At 44.8% G+C, this 20,064-nt stretch overlaps 1 protein-coding gene across 1 annotated transcript; it reads right to left on the bottom strand.

Annotated features, from left to right (window-relative positions):
- Positions 1 to 130: 130 nt before the first annotated feature.
- On the bottom strand, positions 131 to 17,102 carry LOC137895323 (microtubule-associated tumor suppressor 1 homolog). Its single transcript, XM_068740803.1, has 14 exons — positions 16,313 to 17,102; positions 16,107 to 16,213; positions 15,321 to 15,617; positions 15,028 to 15,229; positions 12,819 to 12,911; positions 8,449 to 8,648; positions 5,683 to 5,749; positions 3,367 to 3,581; positions 3,147 to 3,252; positions 2,884 to 2,957; positions 2,693 to 2,788; positions 2,048 to 2,164; positions 1,827 to 1,924; positions 131 to 1,194 (listed from the first exon to the last, which is right to left on the bottom strand). Exons 1-14 carry the CDS (start codon positions 17,100 to 17,102, stop codon positions 966 to 968), a joined length of 2,691 nt encoding a protein of 896 aa, XP_068596904.1. The 3' UTR covers positions 131 to 965.
- Between the last annotated feature and the right edge of the window lie 2,962 nt (positions 17,103 to 20,064).

Here is a 20,064-nt window from a genome sequence, read left to right as displayed (position 1 = left end):
AACATTCAAAGATGCTGGCTTCAAACGATCGCAAGGATGGAGCTTCACGTTCGCGCGTCTGCTGCCCCCAAGTGAAAGCTGAAGCTCACGCTGACAACAGGTTTGCTACAAGACTTTATTAATTGCATATTTCAAACAGGCTCAACACACCAATAACACATTAACACAAAATACTCTTGAGGGCAGTATTCCCAAGAGGTGGTTTCTCCAACATGTAATGTAAAGCTCATTGCAACCCCCCCCCTTTAAAGCTGTAGTGGGAGGTTTGGTCAGGGTTGACCAACAAGGATCAAACAAACAACAACTTTGATTGGTCCCATGGCCAAGCAAACAAAAACACAGGGTTGAGGCCTGCTTAAAATGCCAACCTAGAAATAGAACGGTGGGAAACACAGGCTGAAAGAAGCAGAGATGAGACATGTACAGCTCTGGGGAACAAACATTGGTTAAAAAAAAAAAACACAGTTTCACTGCCCCTTTATGCAGCAAGGAAAGGTGCTAAAGCAATTCCATATTTTACTCCCAATAAAATGCACTCTGAGGGGGAACAGTGCTCTCTGCGTTTATAGCTGCCCTGAATTCAGAGATGGCTGCGGTCTCCAGAAACAAAGGATACACCTACAAATAGTGCTGCATCAGCATGTGTGTATTTCACTTCATGTAGCGCCTGTGTGTGTACACTAAATGTAATAAATTACGCCGTCTGCCAACAGAGAAGCAAAAAGAGCGTTTCATATAAAGTCCTGAGATTTCCTTTTTCTCCATCAGAACAATCAGATGTAAAAAGGCAAAACAAAACAAGGAAGCCTTGCTTCTTAAGTGCTTCTGTGCAACTTCGTTTTAAAAGTCTACAGCATCTCCGTTGAGCAAGTGTCAGAGTTAACAAAGCCGAGGTAAGGCTGTGGCGTCATTTCAGATTTCAGGGGGGCAGCTCAAAGAAGAGGGTCTGCTCTCTGCGCCCGCTGCTATCTGGGGGACATCGGAGGGCTGGAGAAAAGCTCCGAGCTGCGAGGGGACTGGAGGCAGAAGGAGCGTGAGGGGGAGGTTGAGGTGGAGGACACCCTGCGCGTGCTATTCAGCTCTCCATTTTGGAGCTTCCATAGGAGCTCCTCGTTCTCCATGGACAAACGCTTGTTGACCTTGGACTCCTTCTGGAGGGACTCCTGCAGCACAGATTGCTCTGTGGAAAGCTGCCTGTAAAACAGCAGCAACGGAGGCAAGTTAGAAGAAAGAGCCCAGCTAACTGAAGCGCCCATTTCACAGCATGTCTGTCCCACTGCTTCCAGAAATGATCAAACACACCAAGACTACAAAGGATAAGCCCAAAGCACAAGGCAGGTCATTAACAGCTTTCGACCATCAATAAAATGATCCCGATCAATACAGGGGGGTCGTCGACTTACGACCACAATTGGTTCCGAGGGTTTTGTTGCAAGCCGATTCGGTCTTAAGTCACCCCCATGTTAAATTACTGTAAGTATATTATGCTGCGTCATGATTCCGCGACTGAGGAGAAGAAAGAGACCATCGAGGGTGAGACCGCAGAATCTGTCGTACACTCGATCCACTCGCTCGCTTCCCGGAATGTCGTGAAAACACATCGTAGACAGACAGACAAGTGCGGTCGTAAAGTCGAAACGTTGCATAGGTCGTCAGTCGACGACCCCCCCCTCCTTCCCCTGCAATACTTACATCTGGTCCTCAATACTTTGACATGCTCAACCCGTTTGCTGGTACTCAACAATGAGGACATCTCAGAGGTGACTTTTCAGTAATTCAGAACAGTCAGAAGTCTGATCACCGTGAGCCGTGATTCTTCTTCTCACCTTGACAGAGAAGCATGTTTATCCATGCGGGCCTTGAGCTCCTCGTTCTCTTGCAGGATCTTATCAAGGCTCTCCTTCAAAGTCACATTTTTGTCTTTCTGTCAAGGAACCAAAAACATCCAAAACAGTTCAGCGATTCAAGTTATTTGTTTTTCTTCTCCTGAGCAGTTTTGCTCGTCTTGATAAATCAGTGAATATTTTTGATCCATCTCAGTCGTTACCAGTTTGTCGATCTCCACCAGGTTCTTTTTCTGCTGGTGGAGTTGATCGTTTTTGATATCCAGCACCACTTTCAGGCTCTCCAGTTCCTGCTCCAAATACAGAGTGTGGGCGTCCTTCTGCGGGGACAAATATTGCCAAAAATCTGAAGAACAACATCATGCGGCATAAAACCAGCACCACACAACAGAGGGCGCCGTGCATCACTGACACCGCTCCAGACTCAGGGGGAAAAACACTCTCAATGTTAAGGTGTAGTTACCAAAATAAAGTACAGTAATACCTCGACATACGAGCGCTTTGACATACGAGTGTTCAGAGACGCGAGCAAACCTGCGAGCGACATTTTGCTTTGAGACATTGCATACATTTGAGATACGAGCACCTTCCAGACGCTGGCGCTAAATGGCCGAGCGGTGTTAGCGCGCTTCCCTCGTTCAGTTCAGGTATTTGCCACCTTCTGCTTGGTGAATTATATTCGTATGTCATGGTATGCTAGTGCTGAAACCACTTCCAGTCAGATTTGCAAACTGAAAGCGTTGAGCTACGCTTTTCCTGGGAGCCGTCTACAGTATTAACAGCAGAACAGTCAAGCAGCACTGCAGCCATGAAATGCTGTGCTCTAATGAACAGGCAGGTGAGCGCACCTGACTGCTGTCAGCCAGCTGCTTCCTCCTCTTCTCCTCAGCGGTTACTTTTTCAATCAGCATGCTATTCTCTGCAGTCAGAGCTTCCATCTGTCCCTGTGGATGTACAAAGCACGACAGAGTTGTTAGATTAAGTTGTTGCTTACATTGTTTGTGTTAATTTATTGGTTAAAAAGAAAAGTCAAGCTTACGGTTAGAGCACTTTCTGTATCTTTTAAACTTTTTTCCTGAGACTGGAGCTCCTGCTTGTGAACTTTACGCAGGTCTAAAGGAGAAAAAATAAATACAAGTCAAACTGTGCAACAAATATCCACGATGAAGTAGAAAAGAACATTCATATACTGTATGCTCTGGGGCAAAGTATTTAAATACGCTCATCAGGAATTTATCCACAGTCAGTTTGAAATAAAAGTCAAAAGCTGGTTTGAGAGGACGTTTCGTCCTGCTCACTGACCTTCCAGGGACATTTCGTAATGCTGCTTTACACACTGCAGCTGTTCTGCATGGCTGTCCTCCAGTTCCTGCTTCATGGCTTCGTGATTTGCTTCAACTCCTTCAATCTTCAAAAACAATACGGGATAAAAGTTCATTTGGAACGCTCAGTATTAATGATTGTAATGTGAGAACATCCAAATCTTTCCATAACTAGTTGAAGAGGTGGCGCAGCGACGGACCTGCTGCTGCATCAGACTCTTGCACTTGTGAGCCTCCTCCTGGTAGGTGAGGTGGGCCTTGTCCCACTCAGCCTGGTAAAAGGCCTGCAGCCTCTGCTCCAGATTGGCCAGGTCATTCTGGTGCTGCTCCTGCAGTTTCTGCAGTGCATCCTCCAGGGCAACATGCAGCTCCCCCTTCTCCCTCTCCAGAAGCTCAGAGGATAGCACAGAGCAATCTGGGGGGGGGGGGGGGGGGGGGGGGGAGTAAAGCAGAAAACTACTATTTTACACTGGTAACTACATGGCCATACTGAGTTTTAAAATAGGGCATTGGAAAAATCTATTAGTAACTGCTTGAGTAATAAATTTGGTATGTCCACCGACAGCCTAGCAAGGTTCTCTCCTGAGATAAACATGGGACACCAAATGTGCTCTAACATGGAACGGAAAAAGTGCGTTTCAATGGGAGGTTCCTCTTATGGTGCATGTGCCAAACACTGCAGTCATTTACAGCCAGATCAAGATCTGGTACAGTGCAGACACCAAAATCATGAAAACAGCAAACAGAACAATCAGTAAATACTTACAGAAAAGGTTTCGTCTCTTTTACTTATTGGCATTTAATGTTTGCAAAAACTAGCTTTGGCTTGCGTCCATCATATCTGCTCTGAAGTGGGTGAACAGTGAGCAAAGCCACAACCTGTCTAGATTAAGAGCTCAAGCACAAATCATGTTGCTATCAGCTGCTGGCGTTGACGGGTCATGTGGCTTTCATCTCGGGTACAGAAGTACAGCGTGAGCGACTCCACTCCCGAGATGAACTACATTTTTGGTCTGTTTCCGAGTTGTTTATATTTAACAGATCTGCTTTATATCTATGCAACTCAGCGAGCACTGAGATCAGCCAATCAGCTGCTGCTCTCTGTCCCAAAGACCCAGTTAAAAATAAAGGTGACAGAGCTGATACTGCTGCAGTGTAATCACAGGAAATGATAGCCGGTGCATTTCGACTGCTAACCCCAATCAACAAGGCACTTTTGGGTTGTCATATGATTTCCATTACCTTTAGACCTAATCTTGCAGTTTTTCTTAAAGGCTACAGGGCAAACCTCTTTCAAAAACAAAGTCCAATACCGGTATTTACCTTTTGAAACGATGACGGGCACAAAAAGGTCGATAATAACTGCTATACGTGGAAGTCTAGTGGAAATATATGAAAACATCAGTGTAAACCGGAGGAGCAGCGTGCAAGTTAGAACGTCTGTAGACGGTCAGTAAACTAAGAAGCTGGCGTCTTCTCCGGGGTGCAGCCCGTCTTCCGTCCATAGTCACCTGTGATCCCCTAAACGGTTTCAGACCAGATGATTGTGACCGTCTCATCGATCTGATGTTGGTTTTTGCGTGGGCCTAGTGCAGACAGCAACTCGTTTCTTCTACCACTCGTCCAGCTAAGCTAAACAAAGTGACCCCTGGCTGTGCTCGCACACACCCTGATAGGCTCGCCAAGCGTTTCCTCGCTCGCGTCCGCTGCTCTGCCAGGGTCAGCTTTTTGAGTATTTTCCTCGGGGGGGGGGGGGGGGTCATGCTTCATTTGCTTGTGAGGCACTGCATGAGATATGTGCAATGATCAGAATGCATCTGGAGCAAACAGCTCAAACTGGGAAGAAGAATGTGAGAGCGCAGAAATAACAGCGCTCGGTATACAAAGAACAGTCATGTGGAAGTCCCGAGGCTGTGAGGCAAGGGCGGGGGCCACAACACTGCTGCTAGCTTAAGTAAGAGAGATGAAAGCCGGCGCGTGGGCCGGCATGTGCAAGCCAGCTCTCTGTGAAAGCACTTAGGCTGGACACCAGCGTCGCTCGTAGAGCTCTCACCAGCTCTAAGGCGGCGTGGCATTGGACCGCTGCAAGCTCCTCCTGTGTGGAGGGGGGGCAAAGCAATGAACCTGCAGATGAGCTGCAGACGTATCCAAGCAGAGAAACAGGAATTCTACAGCGTACAGATGTTGTAATAGTCAATTTAAATGCTGACACTCCAGCTCAATCTAACAAACGCCACACTGCACTCCGTCGATCCGAGTCGTCAAGGTTTAATGCTTAACATGTAATGCCCATAAATTATATAGCTGCACCACAAAACACGTACGCAGGGTGAACAACTCTACTGTATTCTCACAACTGCTCTCAATGTCAACATCGAAATGATCCACTGTGTATCTAGACGAAAACTAAATCAATAAAAAAGAATTAACGCACCAGGGAAGGGCAGTAAAACATGACCTTGAGCCAAGAGTGTGTACTTAGAGTGATAACTTTGAACAGAGCTGCCATATCTCACCCAGTTCCCCTCGAAGGTGGACCAGCTCCTGAGACAGAGCCCTGCATTGCCTTGTGGCTTCGTCATTCTGCAGAGAGATAGAGAGAGAGAGAGAGAAACAGAACGGTCAGCCACATGCCATCGAAGCCGTGTCGGTGCGTTTTCCTGGAGATCGCGTTTGGCCACCAAATGCAGAGACAACACAATACAGCAGGCGACAAAGAAACCAGCATTTAGGAATAGGTGGGCGGGGTTTAGGAGAACTTGACGTCCAACTCACGTTCAGAGTCTCACAAATCTTCAGCCATCCTCACACATTCATGCTTCCCTTTCTGACTGCTCTGCAGCTGTTGCAGCGTTCTGCTTCTCTTATCAACCACCCTTCTTACTATGCTGATTCACATATAAAAAAAACAATAGAATCACGCAGCATGAATGATTTTCTTATCAAGGCAAAGTTAAGTCAGCCAAGCCAAACATCACAAGACTGACTACGGTACAAAGGTAAATCCAGTTCTCATCCTGCCGTGCATCAGATCCGCATCTATTGCCCTCTGCAGAGTAGAAGATAGAATCCAGTTACCCCGTAGGGAGCACTAAGGCACACTCTGCTGCCAGAACAGCCCATGATGCAGCCTCAGCCTGGAGAGCGGCTGCTGGAGTCCCCGACCCGCTATGGAGACCCAGTAGCACAAACAGTGGTCCAGGTGGACGCACCTCCTCCTGCACCACCTCCTGCACCTCCTCCTGCACCTCCTCCCAGACACTTCAGACTGCATTGAGGGAGGACTGGAAAAAGCCACTTTACTGGTTGTCGAGCGGCGGAGGACTGCATTACCGTATTATACCTAAGAGACAGGCAGGCTCCAGCGTCGCTGCAGCAGCCAAACATCCACCGAGGCGTGGTCACTTTAAGGCAGCGCGTCACGCAGCCAGAGAAAACATCAATTGTCCAGCGCTGCCTGACTTGTGCTGAGCAGTAGTGACCTTCCCAGGAGATTCATGCAGGGGGGGGGGGCTTCATTACTACCATCCCCCACTACTTACCCAAACATATCATCCTATAACCCCTTTACACCGTTAAACTTACAATGTGCCAGGGGAATTCAGCCTTTACAATCACTCAATTTCATGAGGACATAATGCAGAGACAGACACGTTTCCCTGCATCCGCATGAGTCACTGCAGTTACAGAAAATGCTACGTCACCAATTCCTCAGATGGCATTAGAAACAACACTTATTAACCAGCGACGATCGCTGGAAAAAAAAGACTCCAGTGTTGCAAGATTACATTAATGCCTCCCCATATCCAGGTAAACTCACTGGAGACAGGCATTTTCTTAGTCCTGCTTCTCTGGCCTCCACTTCATTCATTTTTCTATTTATGAGATATGTTTTTTTTTTGTGGCGTTCAAATACAAGCTATAAAAAAATATAAAATGAAAAGGCTAGAGCTACTTCGTAAAACCTTTCTAGTTGTACTTGAGTACTGTGAAATACTTAAATAGTGGTGATTACAGGCCATTGTGTTTGGCTTTGCACATTTTATATACCAAGTCTTGGGAAGGCGTATCCATTTGTCCCCAGAGTACATCAATGATTCTGTGTCCGCTATCAAATAACACTTGATGGTAGACCGAGATCAAGTTCCAACTTTCCTGGTAAAGTAAGTGAAGTGAGATTGTGAATTCACTCAAACACTAGGGACAATTTGGAGTGATGAAGTCCTGAGGCTCGTCTCTGCGCCCCGGGCACATCAGGGAGTCTCTGTCTCCCCATCTACGTAGATTCACCGCTGGCCTACCATGTCCTGAAATAATTCAGTTTGTTGCCACCCAGTGTTTTCTGTGGGCGGTCATGAAACCTGACAGTGGGCGCTGGGTCTGTTATTTGGACGCTGGACGTGGCGCCCACCGGCTCTCCAGTGTTTCCGCCACGCCTCATCCCGTAGTTCGAACCAGGATTTTGTACCTGCTCCAACCTCCAATGATGAGCATCTGATTTTTGTGTACAGGAAAATGAACCATGCTTGTCTTCTAACTGCATTAGGTGGGCGCAATCTCACTCATTTAGCTGGATAAGCCACTTGGACTCCAGATGTAAAGACATTCCATTGCATCCAAGCACCAGATAATGATTCTGCTTCCACTAAAAACTAAATGAGTACGACAGTCCAGGTTCTGTGGAGGGTATTCTGATAGGGTGAGCCAGTTCGTGCTGCACAGAATAATCCCTTCGGGCTTCCAGTTCCTGGTAGCCGATCACATGGCTCCACTGTTAAAACAGATCCAAAAACAAACAGCAGGCTTGTGCATCCACAAGTCAAAAGATGTCAGACGACTCTCAGAGCTTGCCTGCCCGATTAACGATCAATACACATTAAAAAGGACCAGCGGAAAGGCAATCTCTATGAAATGAAATGTCGACTATTCTTTCGTTCAGTGTGGAATTAGTTGGTGGGGACTTTTATTTAGGTAATGAGCCGCTTGCAAGTATATCTTTGTACGCAACCTCATACCCTTACAATCACTCTGCAGGTTGCTGCTTAAGTCACAATGCATATTTATAAGGACATGATGAAATATAAAATGTAAATACATTGGAAGGATGATGAACAGAATAGCTTGTGTGGGGGGATAAACAACAACATGGACAGGACCTTTGATACGGGTCCCCCTTAAAATGTGATGATTTCTTGTTGAACTTCCAGTATTATGGTAATTCTGAGTAATGTATGACAGCAAATACAAAGTAAATAACATCCCATTATGAATACAGTTCCTACCTCAGCCAATGTTTGCTGCAAGACGATGGTAAGAGCCTCAAATCTGCAGTTGCTGGCTGCCAGGAGTCCACTGAGCCGCTGGTTGCTCTGGTCCTCTCTCCCAGTCCTGGTGACGCTCGCCGGCACCGCATCCTGAGGCCTGTTGCTCTGACGGGATGCTTGCTGCTGGCGGGAGATGGCCTTAGGTTTGCTCTTGTCCACTGCGGAAGAACATGCATTGAGCATTGTGAAAACATTGATCATCATCATAGCCCCCCTCCCTCCGTGGCCAACGTAGCTGGTCTGACGGCGATACCACCCACCCTCTAGCCTGCAGTCAGATCCAGTAACAAAGCTTTAGATACTTATGCACCAAACGGTTCGTCCAATCATTCAGTCTGACGATTCCCAGGGCTGCTCCTCCGATAGCCCAGAAGTAAAAACGGATCCTCTGAATGCAATCGAGTTTTCCGTATCCTAATTTAATCTAGTGCTCTGCTGACACTGGTCCCCAGAGCTAAGCTGTGGTGCTGTACCGGTACATCATTTCTATAAATACATCACCACCCTGCAAACCCATCTTCCTCTGCTACAACACAGACTGCTTCCATTTCTACCATTGAGCGCAGACGAAGGGGAAAACTGACATGAGACACCAGCGTAAAACATGTTTTGCTTGAGAGAACAGAGTGTCTGTGAGAGGCTACGAGTGTTATGTAACCAAACCCGAGACATAACGGGGATACCAGTGAGTGGAACTTACCGTCGCTGGAGGCCGGTTGGCACTCGCCAGTGTTAGAGTGAATTAAGTGAAATACAAACCCCGATAGATACAAGTCACCATGATATAATAGTAGCTTCTTTAATGCTATATTTGCACAACCTCCGACCAAGAAAAACACAACTTGGATAATCAAATTAGATCCAAGTGTCATCGAGAGCACAAATATTCAGCTGTGAGACCGAGATCTACGGTTTCCTTCAGAAAAATAACTTTCCATTGGCAAGAGAGTGATCTTGCAATAGGAAAAACAAACCCCACAATCTTCTCTGCTGCTGGCCTGGAGAAGAGCTGCAGACGGCTCTCTGAGCGCCAGTCTGAGGGAAGAACGTAATACTGTGTGGAGAACAACACTCGAGGCTCGCCAGGCCAGCAGGGAGACGGCTGTTGTTGTGGACAGGGCAGCGACACAAACAGTCAGATCGAAAGCTTGCTCCATCTCATCTTAAATGAATAATTGTTACATTCACGCTACAAACTGATTCGAGTTTACACAGCGCCATTATCCGGCTCACCCAAAACCCGTTTCTCACAGGCAGCTCTGTGCGTCACAGTTTAAGTAAACACATTAAAAAGTAGAGGGGCGCAGCCTCAAAGACAAACCTCACGTTAATATTGGGCCTGGGTGGATGGTTTAACTGGAAAAACAAGGCAGAGAATTTAAGGAGTTTGTCACTTCCTTTCGTCGAGTCAGCCATTTTAAACCTGCGTTAGTGCATTGACTGCAAAGCTGCTGAACCAGTTTGCATGCAAACTTTTGAATTATTAATATAGCATGAGAAATATCAAACCTTTTTCTAAAATATTCACATCCAGAACAGTTGAAGTGTCTTGCTCAGCTTTCAGGAATCGTAAAGCTTCTACGCTTAAACTTCATCCGACGGGGTTTCTTTAAACCGGGATGCCCTCTGCTGGTTGAGCAGGAACGATGTCACCTCAGCTGGGGTCACATGCAACACGGACCACCAACAGAATAACCAAATATATAATTTAATATGAAACAAACAGTCTCAATAATCGACATTATTCACAAGAATAAAATGTATAAGCCCTTAAAGAGAGAAACGCAGACAGAACTTTCTGATTATCTCCAGGTTTCAGAGCTTTAAGTAAATGGGTACAGGTGAGCATTCAGGCATTTCAACAGTAAATGCATGAATAGGCTGCATTTTACCCAAATGACCACAAAGAGAAACCTCTTTCATCTACAAAAGCTTTTTTAAACGAGTGACTATTGAAACAGAACGGCTACTCCTGTTCCCTGGCAACAGAAGATCTGCAGCCGTTTTTTGTCCAAGTCGCTGAACAGAGTGTTGAAGACATGATATTGCCCTGTGCTCTCCTTCCCAGCTCATAAAACCAACTCAACTAGAAGACTCAACACCGAATACAGAGTGACTGCACAGCTCACTGCATTGCTTTTGGAAGGAGACATCACACCATAGCACCAAGCATGATGCGTGACGAGAACCATCACAATAAGGCACTTGTTACAACGTTGGCTTGACAATGCCAGACAATCATTCTCAACCTTAGCCTTCAGTGGAAACACATTTTAACAGCATTATCTATCTGAAAAGTCCATCCACATCACCATCCTAGTAGCATATAACAAACGTACCATAATAAAACACCAACAGATTATAGTGTCCATGGCTGTGTATTCTCATCCATATTGCACATAGCATTCAAAATAACAAAATGAATTAAGGCTGAATATGGATAAAAAGTGTCAAATTAAATGAACGTATTTGAACAAAATATATCAACACCATATATATAATCATGTGCTTTAAATGTAGAAACTAAAAGGAGATGTAGATTTTAGAAACAGATAACTGAACAACTTGAAGCAAATTCTCAGCCAAAATATTTTTACAAAAAAAAAAACAAAAGAAAAAGAAAATATTTAAAATAATAATATTTCACAAAAACCCGGGACAGACCTGCTTGGAAAACCACAGTGTTTCTCCTGCATCCTGACAGCAGTTGCAGGTTGTGGAGTAAACCCTTGGCTGCCAAACGCACACGGATGCTGGACAGGGAGAGCTTCGGAGACAATAACATCTCTCAAATTCAGATCAAGCCACGATTTTAAGACTATTACTTTAAAATGGCATAATGTCCTTCAGCACTGACAGTTTTTAAAAAAATTAAATAAAAAAGATAAAGAATGATAAGAAGTCACTCCTCAGAATGCCTTGGAAAAAAAATAAAGGCATCTAAATCAGCAGGCAGATCTAAAATCTAAAATTCAAATATCCAACCATGAATGCTCTAAAACGCAGGGCAGGTTGATGTCCGGCCACTGTTCTGTCAAAGCCTGACTGATGTGATTGGGAATAAGGACCGCCCCCTGCAAATAAAATCCCATAATCCTCTTGGAAAAAACTGGGCTTCTGTTCTTCACCAAATACACGAATCTCTTAAAGCCGAGAAAAACAGCACAACCATGCCAGATGGTGGCGGTGCTGTATCAGATCCAAGCTGCAGAGGGGGCGGGTAGGGAAAGATGAGTGGGAGGGGGAAACAGAGCAACTGCAGCCAATGGGAACTCAATCCAGTCCCTCACTCTTCCTTTCACTGACCTTTACAAACCCGGCTTCCACTAAAGGTGGGAAACTAGAACCGAATAGAAAACAACGTGAAGCCACAGAGATATAATCCGATCTAACAGAATGCAGAAAAGCTCCTGATTGAATCACGCCACTGATAACTGATGAGTGGAATGAACGACCATTGTTAAAAGGTTTTGGCATTCACAAGCAACGGATAGGAAAAGGTTCACCACACGATTGTAAAACACATTACTACAAGTGACATGAGTTGTTATGCCTTGTAACACATTTGTAAGTGACCAAAGATAGAAAAAAAACACACGACAATATAGCTGTAGTGTGAATGTGTTAACAGAAAACATGCGATTGAGTGAAAAAACAAGTAGCTGCTCTTAAAATGCTACTACGGTAGTTCATTATAACACCGAGCGGTATGACAGTGAACACAGAGACACTTACCAGGAGCACTTGAAGACAGTCGAGCAAATCTTGCAGGAGTCCGCTTCAGTGGACTGGCTGCCACATTTGAAGCTCCTCTACTGGTGGAAGCAGCAGGTTTACATGCCGCAGCCAAAGCTGCTGGAGGCAGAAGACAAGCGTTAACCCGACCCATAATGCAGTGTGAGCAGTGAAACCAGAACGCAACTTCAGTCAGCTTCTATTCTAGGACCAGGTCATGAGATGTGATCAAATACAGTGATCGATTGAAGAATTAGAGAGAGAAGTGATTTGATTCAATCGAATCAGATTACTCTTATCGCATATATTTAAAAGCAAACAAAGTAAGAGTGGCTCCTTCACATAGAGGAGTACTTTGAAATCAGAATTAACAGGACTGTTTCCTTATCAGTGTGAGGATTTTGTTAGATGTAAAAATCAATGTGGTCACGCATTTTCCCTACAGATCGGGAGGCTTGGATCCAACCACAGTTTAGGGTCAACCGCTTGAGGGAACTATAAAAATAAGAAATTGTTTCTTTCATGGGGATTTACTTTTGAAATGCACAAATGTGTGTGTCTGTGTGTGTGCGTCTGTAGAGATGTCATCTTACATTTTCCGATGTGTTTTGTCGGGGTTGCCCCGAGTCTCGGTTTAGGCAGAGTCGATTTGACTGGGGTTGCTCTACCCGTGGCTCCGCCAGAAACTGTGAGGAAAGTGAAATTACTGCTGTTAAGTACCTCGTGTTAGATAACTATAAACATGTATATATACACACACACACAAATGGTGACGTCAGTTTGGCCATTGTGATAACATTCATCACATGGTGATGTAGCAAATATAGAATTACATTTTCAACATTGACCGATCCATTGAGCATGTAAACCTTTTTTTTTTTAAATAAGTTAAACTGAACAGAAATATTCAGATATTCAACATTATATTCCAGGATCACTTACTTCTCACGAGCCTTTTATCTTTTCCATTAAATGCAGCTAACAAAGGAAGGATACAAAAGCGATATGATCCAATGAGCAGACATGTCAAGAGTGTGAGGTCACAGCTAGTTGCTGCACTGCCCTGCGCCACTGAAGAGGAGTTGGTTAAACCATGTGCTGGAAATTCAGTCCAAGTGCAGCTCCGAAGTCCTGTGTAACCAGCCATTCTGATTTTACTTCGAAAAGGAAACGGGGAGACTGCGCCTTTCTGCGCCTCAGACAACATCTGTTACGCTGGATGTCTGCCTGCGTGCCCCCCAGGCGATGCTGTGTGTGAACTAGAGTGGAAGAGAGACTGTTGCTATGACAACTACATGGGGGGTAAATACGTCCTCTCAGCCAATCAAAGACCTGCATTCTAATGAAGCCGCTGGGCGGAAGAGAGCCGACCGCTCACAGTATCGCACCTTTATTTCACCGGGATGAAAATAAAATGCCTTTACGTCATTCAAACCTCAACACAAAGTCATTTACTGGTGCTCGATGGGATTTCAGTCAATTCATGCAGATTTTTTAGGATTGATTTTCCAGATGTTCCACATTCCCGAAGAGCTTAAAATAATGCCTGCTAGTGTCTTTGAGATGTCAAGCCCCTGTATCTTGCCAGATGTGGTATTAAATCAAAGATTTGCCCCAGGGATGCTTTACATCTATGCCCAGCGCTGAAATGGGTTACTTGAAAGAGAAGCCACTCCCATCATGTCTAAATGAGCACTCCCAACTGACCCTGATAAACAACCTGCAAACAACTTGCATGTTTTTATGTAATAACCTGTATTTAAAGTAAATATTACTAAAATTGACGTAAATCATTATTAGGCTGATTATCTAAAAGTACCTTCCTTCGGTTGAACATGAACATGATGAACCTCAGTGAGGCTCCTGGGTGTTCCCTGTATCTTGCGTGGTATTCTCGAAGTAGGAGTTGGGGGGTGGCCCATAACAGAGGGGCAAGTGGAAGAACGACGCAGGAATACACTCATCTTGGACTTAACACTTGCTGTGAAGGGACTTCCAAGAGTTGTCTTTCCTGCTGCAAGGGGTCTCTGAGCGCCTGGAATACAACGGAACACAAATAGATAGCAGACATCCCAAATAAAGCCTGATGAAACAGTTTTTTTCCCCCCCCAGAGTCATTTCCATGAGATTTGTCTGGAAAAAAAGCTTACTGAACATGTTAATATAAAACATTACATATTTAAAACTTATCTCCAACAGATCTATTTACTTTCCCTCTCAATACAGAAAAGATGTTCAGTTTTCAACTCAACAAACTCAAAAATATGTAATTTCCACTAACTAGGCAGAGGAAATGAGCAGTGAAGAGAAAAGGTAGATTGTGCTTCCGTGGAGAATGGCTGAGCTCGGTCTATTCATTTAGAGCAAGTGCTCTGTGTCACCCTCTGATGGAAAGACCACTTTAATACAGCCTGAATATTGTGCAACGTTACATTATGCATCTTGGTATTATTTAAAACTAGCAAGTAGAAAACTAACTTTTAATACGTTAGCCAGTTGAAGAGGACTAAGCACTGAAAATGGCCGCTGCTCCGCAGGACCCGGCTCCTCCCCTGAACCACACACCCCTGGTGCTGCTCAAGCAACCCTTCCATTAGACTTTGACAATTATAGCGGGTCAACTTCAATATTTAATTACTGTTAAATTTTAAGTTTTGTAAAAAAAATGAATGATTAAACTTTAAGATTCCTGCTATGTTTTCACAAAATCATCTCAACACATCAACAATAATGTTCGTTAACATTACCACACTAAATTAAAAGCATTACCTGGAGTGCCTGCTTGCTTTGGTCGAGGCGTACCTCCGTCTTTGGAGGCCCTGCATTCATCCCTCCCGAGGGTAGCCTCCCTCTGCCTGGCTAACAAGGTGGCCGGTGGGGGTCTAACAGCTGGCGCTTGTGAAAGCGGAGTTCCTCCTGTTGGTCTCAGAGAAAGCCGTCCTGGAAATCTGCTCTTGCTCTCATCCCTCGAAGCTCCCGCCATTTTGGATTTGCTGAACAGTTTCTACAAAATAAACAAAGCAGCGGTCAGTAATCAAAGATATGTAATAAATGATGGCTGAATCTTGAAATGCTCCCATCGTGTCCACACTCACCACCAGGCTCATCTTCTTAAACTTCATAGAGTATTCAGTAGGACTGTCCGTAGCGTCAGCCGGTATGACCGGTTTACTTTTGTAAGGGCAATTCTGGTTCTGGTGCTTGGCTGGCCGAAATGACAATGAACTGTCCGATGAGCACCGAGGTCGCGTCTCCAGGACGGGAGGCTTGGCCTGGCCTAATGCCGAACCTGACCTGACCTCAACTTTGTTCGGCACGGCCTTCTTTGGAGTTGGTTTGGAATACGTTTGGAACCCGTTGGGGGATTTCTCTGGGGATGACATGTAGAAGGTCTGGTTGCCAGATCGTTGTGCTGCAGAGTCAGCGCGACTGCAGTGGGCTGCTGAATCATGTTCATGTGCAGCTGGGTGGTGGGATGCTGAGGATGCTCCATTTGCACCCTGTCCATCCGCAGCACGATGCACAGATGCAAACCCTGTTTTCTGAGCATCATTACCCATTTTTATGGCAGTAGTGACAACTGCAGGGCTACTTCTTTCATTTTCAGTACTTTTTCCGATACTTGCTCCCTTATGTGCATCACTGCATTTATTTACATTGGCCTGTGATGACTTGTGATAGAAATTTCTTGTTACGACTTTAGATTTTACACTGCTGAAATCTGACTTGGGAAACTTCTTTACTTTGCCATTGGACAACAGCAGTGCTGCAGCCGAACAATTAGACGCATCAGACACTTGCTGGCGTCTAACAGGACGGCGTCCCGAGGCGCCCGTTTTTCCAGTGCAGGGAGACTCTGAAAAGGGAGGGAGGCCAAGTACCTTGTCCTCTATATTTTGTATTGGAGTGGAAGTGTGAACATCCTCATCGGTGTCTTGCACAGCTGACAGAGTGGGCACAAAGTCCTTGCCTTGTTCTGGTGTACAGGCTGCAGGGAAATGGGGAAGCTGGGGTTCAGCGCTTGAAAACTGATCCTCTTTTCCACAATCAGCAGGGGGCGTTTCACAGACAAAGGTCATCAAAAGACCTTCACTAGGCAGAGTTACAAGACGGTTGGAAGCTTCCTTATCTTTTTCCTCGTCGGAGACCTCTGCCTGAATAAAGGTCATGCCCAGACACGGATGGTTTGTCTTCTCTGCGAGTTTTTCTTGGGATTTTTTGCAAACATCCCGATAACTGGTTGACAACAGGTCAGATTCAGCTGGAACTGCTTGACGGCCAGCGGGTGAAGACGTAGATGATTCCTCCAGGGAAGAGACCACCAAACGTGAGTGCTCCTCCAGGCAAAAACTGCTGCTCCTTAGCACCATTTCCCCAGAGCTAAGGGAACAACAGTCATTCTCAGTGGACCCTCTATGGAAGGTCATGCATGAACCCAGCCGGCTTAACTTTTCAGCAGAGTCTAGAGACACGACTGAATGGTTACTTCCATCCTCGGTGTTCTTCACAAAACTCCGGTTGTCGTCAGATCCGGTCTCGGGGTTACTACTCAGAATCACATTTTCTTTCCAGAAATTGACACTGCTAATGACAGGTGTGGCAATAAAGACTTGGTTCAGTTGTTCCCTTTCAGCAAAGAGCACATTACTTTGTGATAGGGCCACAGATGGGTTATCCACATCGCTAACTGAGGACTCCCGAATGTCAACATCTTCTCCGTGACTCGGGTTAGAAATGCTGCTGCTGGACTCGGATGAAGCGGACAGTGATGAGTTGCTGTAATGATTCTCAGATGACATGCCCAGCTGCAGGTCTCTGTGAGACAAAGGAACCGTGTGCACACCTGGGTCAGGTGAGCTGTTAAATGACTCAGACATTTTGGCGATGCTGACTTGACAGTCTCTTCGTGGCACAGTAATCCATCACATTCTTAAAATCAGGTATGAATATCTGTAAAGAGACAAAAAAAGTCACAATTTTAGTGTTCTTTCATATTATGCAACTTCTTTGTAAATTCACACAATATTACACCAAAACCTATCAGAGGGTTTTTAGCCATAAGGCTCAGGCCTACCCCAGTAAGCCTTTGTGGTCAGTGACCAATGCAACAATACCAGGATGCTCAAATTATTTATAACTTGGTGCAATTAAAAATGCAGAAGTCGTCAGGATCGGGCTTCAAGAAAACATTAGTGCAATTCTGTCTACATGAGCTCTCACTCCAAACGTTTGGCTGCTTATTTGACAATTCCAATCAATCTGGTTTTAACTACCCCAAAATAAAAAAACAAACACAAATTTATATACCAAGCATGAAATTATGTACAGCATCACATTTCCTTTGAGTTTAAGGCTTTAGATGGATCACTGAGGATGTGTGCTGTTCCCTAGATAGGAAAACAGGAAACAGATAAAGTACAAAAATAAAGAGCTCAGGGTTCAACTTTTTTATTTGAACATATGAGGATTCATTTTATAATATGGAGTATTTTGGAGACCTTTTTGGGGGTTTTAGCACCAATTTAATAATCAATATTTGATTCAGTAATACAATACATTTAGTGTATTTACCAATATGCATAAGAGCAGACAAGAATCTATGTAAAAGGACCAATGGAACAAAAGTCAGACACCAGCATTCACTAAAGCGTCGGTAATAATAGAGGGAGCTGCAGGCCTGAGGTCCACAAAGTACTTTAGTTAACACTAAAATTGCGAGAGATACTACAAATATTACTTTTCCTTTTTCGCAGTGGTGGTGGTAACTGAACACGTTTAAAATGTCTGTGCAGAACCGAATTGAACATCAATGTCTATTTCTCAGTGCATTGATTTGCACTAATTCCTCAACAACACGCTAGTAATAAAATGGCATCAAGAGTAACAGCAGGACCTTTTTGTCCTCACCTACATGCACACTTCATCGTGTTTGTAAGCGCAGTGTGTAAAATGTACATGTTAAATTGGATTCTATCTTCCATCTAAAATATAAAGAAATGACATTTTGATCTATATAAATGTTGCACAAGAGTCATTACCCGACAATGTTCATGGACAAAAGACCCCAGGACAAATTAATGCAAGAAACACTGCAGAAAAAACATATGATTTAACACAAAACACACAAACACTTACCTTTAACCAAAGAGATCAATAAGAATATGACCAAACTTGACACTTCCACTCATCCTTTCCATTCAGCAACAGTTGATGAGAAAATACCTCCAGTCAGCTGTATCGCATCAGAGATAAGCCATCGCAGGGTCACCCAGCAAACGTTACACTCAGACGATCCCATTTCCATTCTCCTTCTAAAGCGCTGGTTCCAGCCAACTCGACAGGCAACGGCATGCCTGCAGCACCACCCCGCCCTCCTCGCGCTAGTCAACTGTGTATCAGCAGCGTAGCAGCCTGAACGAAGGTGCCCCTGGTTTAGAAAGACTTAATCCAGCAGGTCAGTCATCTCGAGTCGACCATCATGTTGGACACACAGTCAGTGACTTGGTTGCACAATGTCAAAGACTTGCTGTGCTCCACTCCCAAGTTCACAGAAGGAACGAGTGAGGAAGAAATCAACATGGTAACTTATCCCTGGCTAACCCAGGGTGGGGGGGGGGGGGGGGGGGGCATGGCCCGTCACTCCACATTAGCATTCACTGTTGCTTAGCAGCCAGAGTCCCTCATTTATGAGAGACAGACTGCCGCTTGGTCAGGAATAAGCAAACAACAGTACAGAATGAACAGGCCCTGAACGTCAGGAGACTGTCGGACTGGAATGTTTAAAAATGATGGCATTATTATTAAGAGTTTTTTACCATTGGTTAAGTCCTCACCAGACGAAATTTGTGTCCGACATGTCCTTACGTTGTGAGAAATGACCCGATACCTGATCCCGTCAGTGCAGCGATGGTGCGACACCAGAGTCTAAGGTCTATTTCTGCCTAATCTATACAAGGCCCCCGACCTGGAACCAACAGGCTCTACTGGAGTCACGGTGTTAATCATTCAACGGAAGCACACCTTTACCTCAGACTTGGCCTCATCTACTGTACAATCTGCTGCGTATTCAGTTTGTCATTCCTTCCAAGCTTTCCAACAGTAGTTTTAAAATGCCATTGTAATACAAACTAGCTTTAGGTCGAGCCCAAAATGCATAGCTCAATTTTGGTAATTCATGTTACCTAAATTTACCTAGTATCCACTTCAAAACTTAAAGTATATACAGTATATATATAAAGCAATTAGGATAAGTGATACAAATCATCTGATACCCGACACTCACAGCTGTGGCCAACATACGTCATCATTAAATTGCACGACACATTTCAAGGCACTGCGCAGAAAACCTCTAAAGGCTTTTTCGTGCCAGGTAATAAGTGAGACCCCCCCCCCCAGGCACAGAACTGCCCCAGACCACAGCAGGTCAAGCTGGGGGATTCCAGCCAGCATACCACTGGGACCCAAGACCCTCCAGCACGCCTGGTTAGAAGAATAAAACGGATGGTCTTTCAGTCCGAAGCTCAGAACTAAACAAAGGCAAGCAGGCACGTCAGCAACCGTGCACGCGTCCCCCGACCGGTCTTCAGACACGTGATCTCTCTTTTTTTTTTTTTAGCATTAATTGACATTCATCTTTATACAGTGAACCACATATTGTATCAATCAGCACCAGTTCATATTGATGAACAGAAAATGTCATCATCATGCCAGAAAGAAAGAAAATAAAACGTGGCAGAGACTTTTTATTCATTTATTTCAACATTGCACTCTAAAAGTGTCCATCAAGAATTCCAAAACTAGTTATTTCAGCAAGGATTTTTGACTCAATATACGAGAGTA

This window comes from Brachionichthys hirsutus, chromosome 6 (genome assembly GCF_040956055.1).
Source record: "Brachionichthys hirsutus isolate HB-005 chromosome 6, CSIRO-AGI_Bhir_v1, whole genome shotgun sequence".
NCBI classification, from domain to species: domain Eukaryota; kingdom Metazoa; phylum Chordata; class Actinopteri; order Lophiiformes; family Brachionichthyidae; genus Brachionichthys; species Brachionichthys hirsutus.
Note: the sequence above shows the minus strand (reverse complement) of the source record. Positions and strands in the feature narration are given on the sequence as shown.